We start from the raw sequence: 6,446 nt of genomic DNA, 5'->3' as shown, positions 1-6,446 counted from the left end.
AACGACTTCTTATCCAAATATACTCAGCGAGAGACAAATTGGGTTAGTATTGAGTTGGTATGCGAGTCTGTGCCGTTTCTAGATCTGGTATAATCTTCTGTAAGTCCTTCATGTATGTCATAGAGAGTCTTGGGAAGTTTTGGAAAGTCTTTTATCGATCTTCGTCGTATATTTATACTCTAATTGAGTTGGTTTTGGAATATCTTAGCTTATCTAAAGTAGCAAGGAATAAATATCTACATTATCTGTACTTACTTGTCTAAAAGTAGAGATATCTCGAGAGCCTCATAGAAGATGTGTGGGATGGCACGGACACCATACTTGACCCAATAGTTCTTCGCTCTTGGAACGGCAGATGAAGAATAAAGATGCGCTAACTTGTGCTTATCTCCTCTGAAACATACTGCAACGCAAATAACTCAGTACCAACACTAATACCAATACTAATACTAATACTAATGCCAACCCAATACCTACTCGATCTTTGCACCTTAAATCACTATTGGGTTAGTATGATATTGGATTAGTATGATGATCGTAGATCAGGTTTGAAGAAAGTATAAATGTAAGCTTTGAGGAGAGGTGGACAGGATGAAGTTCTCTTTTGGAATGTTAGGAGTTGGTCTGGCTTGGTTGCTGGGTTGGAGTAGTGATATAACTAGTGGTCAAATGACTGGTGCTGATGATGATAATAACACTAAGATAAACTGGAAAGACCATTGTGTTAAATCTGATAATGGTTGGCAGATAACTGGTGTGGCAATTGACTATGATGCTAATCCAGAGTGTTCAGAGATGAAATTTAAGGAGGGGGATGTACTTGAGGTGGAAGAACCATCAGATTATTATGTAACTAAGTGGAAGGTATTGTTAAAACTTGGGTTGTTAAGTGATTATGATACAAAGCGTATTGCTACAATGATGAACAACTGCCGCCGAATTCATAGTCTGGATGCTAAGACTTGTCCTAATGATCTTGAGAAAGACTCTCTATTGTATGCAATAGAGAGTGCCATATATGACATTGAAAAGGGACAGACCGCGTGTCAAGGCTATATTGAAATGCTTGAAAAGCTAACAAAGAGTGCTGCAGGAAAGGACGCTCTCCCTTCACTTGGATCATTGGACTCGAGTAAGTATGAAGGCCTTCACAAGGAAGTTAGAGATCTTATACAGACTTATAGTCCTTTCTATATTTTCTACCTTCCCGTCGTGATACTTGGTTTGGCTAATGATAGTAACAAACACACGTTTGAAGCTTGGAAGACGCTTATCAACAACTCAACTGTATCCAACATAGACCTTTGTGGTCAGAAACAGCTCAGACACGTCTTGTACGATACACTACGTATGCAGGTGATGCTCTCTAACCTTTCAAACCTTTCTAATACACCTCTAAGTGCTTATCCTAATATCACAATCAGCAATGACGACCAGAAGCACATAGACGACATTTTGAACCTAAACATTGCTGATCTGATAAAAAACATGCCAGCAGATGAAGCTGCCGAGAAGGTGCGAGAAAAACTATCGCATAGTATTGGGTTACAAGTGAAGTATGATTCGTTTTTTAAGCAACCTGATTATATAAAGCGATTGACTGGTGAATTTGAAAGGGCATACGGCAATAATATGGACCAAGTTCCAATTGAAACTATCAAGCAACATATCAATGATTTGAAGGAAGTTTCAAAATGGTTTAAGCCTCTACTAGATAAGACCAAAAAACTACAAGCTCAGTTTAATGCGCAGTTAACAAATACCACAACTGCCTCTAGTATTCATGAGTGTGTAGAATACCTAACCACTAATGCTACTATTGTTACTGACGATACTACTACTACTGATACTGATACTCTTGCTGATGATACCCACACTACTAGTCCTACCACACCGCATAATACCATGTCATCGTCTGCATCCTCTCTCAAGTCCAGTTGGATGCCCAATTCTCCTATTCTTCACATACTTATAAGCAGTCTGTTCTGGGCCCGTCTCGCCCATTTACTCGAACTGTCTCACTGATAGCTTGTTTACTCTACTCACCTCAATTCTACCTTAACTTAAGTAATAAAGCTTATTGCCATTGCACAACTCTTATTAGCTTAGTATAGCACTGTATATTTTATGCCAGACAACACGTAGAGTTCTGATAAGTAAAACAACTCAATAAGAATCTAAACCAAATACTTAACTGTAATATTCAGAGTATCCACCACCATTCTTTGCTTATATTGGGTTGGATTAGTATTGGGTTAGCTGCATTGCAGTATGTTTCACAGGAGATAAGCACAAGCCAACATATCTTTATTCTTCATCTGCAGTTCCAGGAACAAGAGGTCAATCAAATTGAGTTAGAGATTGGTAGAGTACAACTCCAAACTATAAATACAGGATGTATTTGGCTTAAGAAGTTACCAACTCAATACTAACACACTATTCAATAAATCCTATGAGCGTCCGGTTTGATTATGTCTTAGTTTAGTATTGGTTGAAAACAGCGTGTAGCCACTTGCCAACACGACAGTATCTTATCTCCTATTTTGATAAAAACGTTCTTGTGAAATCAAGTCGTGTATTGATAGAGTTGAGTTGAGTTTGTATTCTGTTGTCCCAGACACCACACTACCCTAGACGTACTCCTTTGTGACATTTCAACTTCACCAAACCAACCTACCCAACTACTATCTATTTGTTGAGTTACACCTGAATATGCTCTTCTCTTAACTTCTTATCACTTTTGCTCTAATTAACCCAATTTGTATGCAGTTGGTATTAGTATATGTACTTTTTATAAAGCTTACTCTTTCTAAATGAATTTGGGTTGAGTTGAGATTTAGTTTACTTTAAGTTGTTAGAAATAAGTAGCTATTTATTGATTTAAGTATGACTTGTGATACTTACTGGCATACACCAATTAAGTATTGGAGTGGTATCTGGTTAAGTCATAAGCCACTGATAAAATAAGGCTTGAGTAAGATATGAGTAAGATATGAGTAAGGCCTGAATCTACCTAACCCAACGGATAACAAACTTATCTTTATTGAAAGTCTGGAGATAAGCAGTTAAATAGAAGTGCATGGGATTGGGATGGAGTTTGTATTAGATTGATACGGTGGTGTGGAGAGGAGTTGGTGCAAGGCAGACTTGTGAATGCTGCAGAGTAGTTAAGTTAGGTCTTCTTGGAAACCTTCGTGGTGCTTGGGATTTCTGATTACCTGAATAAATTTCTAGAAGGTTCGGTTGCTACAAAGTCTTTGATCGAGTTAGTAGTGGCTAAGAGGGACTTTTCTTCCATGGGCATGACACTAACTTAATAGAGTATGTCTTGACTGGTGAGTCATATCCAACTCATGGATATTGCAATACTAGAATGTCATCGGTCAACTTTGTTTCAGTATTTAAGAGCTTGTCATCCTTATCAGAAGAATTGGGTTGAAGATATTTAGCAAGGTTTGTAACACGAACCCCCAGGCAATTGATAGGTTCTTGGCCTTGATCTCGAGGCTCTGTGTCGATGCATAGAGAAGCACAAGACGGGAAATCTTTGCCTTTCGTGGTTCTCTCTCCTAAATTAATAGTAATGCTCGCTTGGTAGTCTATGTATAATATGAGGGTGAATCGGTCTATCCAGTTGACATCGTTAAGAAAATCTATCTTGTCCAGTTGGGGGCTAGATATCTCTAGATAGGATATTGGTAAATGGGTTGCTAATGGCCAAATGAATTTCTGCATATCTGATGTGGGCTCAGTAATACTCATGCGGATAATGTATCGCGATTCTTCGATTTGGTTTCGGAACTGGCTCTGCAAATCAACATTGTTGAATGATGACTCCAAAGAAGGGCAAGTTATATACTCCAAATTGATAAGAATCTCAAGAGGTGCCTTCGTAGCACTTAACTCTGAGTTTTCGAACAGTGCTAGTATTGGGTTAGGATTAATAAACCAGCAGGGCCGCAAGGATTCGATATCTCAACCTCTTCCCGATTGATTGTGATTTTACTGAACTTCTTTAAGACATCTAATAGCTTCATCAGTTCACATTCTTCCCAATCAAGTTTCAGGGAAAGCGTATCTTTAGCTTGCAACGCAGTGCTAGACAGTTCATACTCTCGGGGATGATTAGCTTCGTTGATATCAAACATTCTCCAAACAGGAGTGGATTTGAATCCATAGTTGCTTCTGCTACTTATAAACTTCTGGAGGAGCTTTTCTTCCTTTGGGTCTAACTTAAATGTACAATCATTTTGATCCAACTCGGATAGTTGAATTATATCGTCATCAGAAGACGATGTAGAATCTTGATAAACAGATTCACTAGTGAGTGAAGTTTACCGTCCATGCCTGATTCGTTAGTTTGGGTTGGTATTGATTGAGTTCTTGAATTATAGGGTTCTGGATCAGTGGGCTCCTGTTCACTTACACTTTCACTTTTGACTTCCATGTTTTTAGATCTCCCATCAAGCCAAACTAACGATTTTCTGATTATCATAGATATGTTGTCGAGGCTTTTGAGTTCATCATTTTTCAATAAACTATATATCTCTGAATCCAGAATTTCAGTTAGTTCGACACATGCTGATATATCAATCTTAGGTACCATTTTCATTAGTTCTTTTACCATTCTCGCTTTGAACCGGGTTTTTAATGCATTAGGATAGTAGTAGGTGCCTTTCTTGATTAGAGCACTTTCAACTATGCTTCTTTCTGAATCGGGGGATTGTGTTTGTAGGTCCGTTGGGTTATCCTTAATTTTGTTTAGTTGTTTTACTTGATTAGCTAGCTTACCTATGTTCGTTATTCGCGATTCCTTTTGCACCTGGCCATCCCTGCATTCAGATAACCATTCATTTAGTTTCCGGATAATTACAGCGATGCTTGTATGTATTACTTCTTCTCTGACTAGTTGAGATATCAAATAAACCTCCTCCTGCCTGAGTCTCTCTATTGATTTGTCAGAGAAGCTGCAATCACTTTGGGTTGAGTTCATGTTCTCAGAAGCTTCTTGTTTTTCTTCCTCGAGGTTCTGTTGGCACTGCTTTATTCGATATATTTGCTTTGTTTGATTCCTCCTTAAGATCCCCAGCTCTTTTATTGCATTGGTTATCGCAGCATAAACCGATTCTACTTGACTATCTATATCTAACATGATCCTTTTAGATATATCAGCCAACCCCATCTCATCTGAATTCCTAACAGCACTACACCAGACACAACACAATCCAATAACCAAGCAAACTACTTGATAAACATTCAAAGAGTATTCATTTAACCTTTTGTTCATTTTACAAGTTGCTATCTCACATTTTATTTATAGACTATACTATATCAATATCAAAGATCTTCTAGTCTTAGCCAAGCAAATTCTCTAAATTAGTAGAATATCAACAAGACTTACTTTCTAAGTATGTCTATTCAATACCAAACCAATACGACCACTACTTAGCTCCCAACAATACTAACCTGATGTTTTGCCAGCTAATTACGCCTATTGGATAGTACTTTGCTTCCCTTCTCCTTCCCCTTTCCACTCCATCTTATCCAACACCTTATCCACCACCCTATCCACCAATCTATCTATCACATCATTTGTCAAACTTTCTGCCACTCTATCTACTATTCCATCCACCCCTCTATCCACCAATCTATCTATCATATCATCTGTCGGACTTTCTGCCACTTTATCTATTGTTTTATCGACTATTATATCTACTATATCTCCCCCTGCCGGCCTTCTTCGCTCTGGGTTGCTACACCAATATCCCTGCCCGCCAAATACTATTATCGCACAGATCACAATGAAAACAAAGCGCCGTTGCTTTAATCCCTGCAGAGCACATTTTGAAGATATGAACATACAAATTTGTTATCTTAAAGTTTTACTTTTATACTCCTATCAATGTGATTTTTATCAAGCCAATCCCATCCCATTTCAGTCAAACACTAACCCAATACTAACCTTCTTGATAGTAAAGTTCTTCTTAATACTCCCCCCGCGTCAAGTAGCGAGCCAATCGGGGCAGGATATGGTTTCTCATGTGGTAATAGCCCACATTTCACAACCCCAATCCAAATTTATATTTCCTAATGCCTATCTCGCAGCCCTACTAACTTCATTATCAGCCTACTCGCTAATTTACTTCTCCCCTTCACTTCCTAACTTGCATCCACCATCTCAACTTAGCCCATTTGCTGACTCTTCTTTATAGCCCTTTTTCATACCACTACTTAAGTTTAGTTTAGTTTAGTTGAGTTACCAGAACTGGAATATACCACTCTATCTCCGCACCTAAAACCCACTAACAACACTCTCTTCTTCTCTCATAACCCAACACAATACTAACCCAACACAATACTGCTAATTTCGCAATTTTAACAACTTTTTATTTTAACAACTTTGATTTGTTTGATTGAACCCCTGCAAGCTTTACTTACAAGATTTC

The 6,446-nt window shown here is 38.2% G+C and overlaps 4 protein-coding genes across 4 annotated transcripts; 1 reads left to right on the top strand and 3 right to left on the bottom strand.

Annotated features, from left to right (window-relative positions):
- Positions 1-609: 609 nt before the first annotated feature.
- NEHOM01_2398 (uncharacterized protein) lies at positions 610-2,025 on the top strand (the record flags this gene model as incomplete). The annotated part of the gene is made up of 1 exon (XM_051491274.1): positions 610-2,025. The coding sequence occupies one exon, from the start codon at positions 610-612 to the stop codon at positions 2,023-2,025; it is 1,416 nt and encodes a 471-aa protein (XP_051347234.1).
- Positions 2,026-3,351: 1,326 nt separating this feature from the next.
- NEHOM01_2397 (uncharacterized protein) lies at positions 3,352-3,762 on the bottom strand (the record flags this gene model as incomplete). The annotated part of the gene is made up of 1 exon (XM_051491273.1): positions 3,352-3,762. The coding sequence occupies one exon, from the start codon at positions 3,760-3,762 to the stop codon at positions 3,352-3,354; it is 411 nt and encodes a 136-aa protein (XP_051347233.1).
- Positions 3,763-4,273: 511 nt separating this feature from the next.
- On the bottom strand, positions 4,274-5,287 carry NEHOM01_2396 (uncharacterized protein; the record flags this gene model as incomplete). Its single annotated transcript, XM_051491272.1, has 1 exon — positions 4,274-5,287. The coding sequence occupies one exon, from the start codon at positions 5,285-5,287 to the stop codon at positions 4,274-4,276; it is 1,014 nt and encodes a 337-aa protein (XP_051347232.1).
- Positions 5,288-5,491: 204 nt separating this feature from the next.
- On the bottom strand, positions 5,492-5,860 carry NEHOM01_2395 (uncharacterized protein; the record flags this gene model as incomplete). The annotated part of the gene is made up of 1 exon (XM_051491271.1): positions 5,492-5,860. One exon carries the CDS (start codon positions 5,858-5,860, stop codon positions 5,492-5,494), a length of 369 nt encoding a protein of 122 aa, XP_051347231.1.
- Positions 5,861-6,446: the final 586 nt, after the last annotated feature.

The sequence above is a fragment of the Nematocida homosporus genome, assembly GCF_024244095.1.
Source record: "Nematocida homosporus strain JUm1504 chromosome Unknown 4566, whole genome shotgun sequence".
Taxonomy (NCBI): domain Eukaryota; kingdom Fungi; phylum Microsporidia; genus Nematocida; species Nematocida homosporus.
The sequence above is the reverse complement of the archived record's forward strand: the minus strand, read 5'-3'. Positions and strand labels throughout refer to the sequence as shown.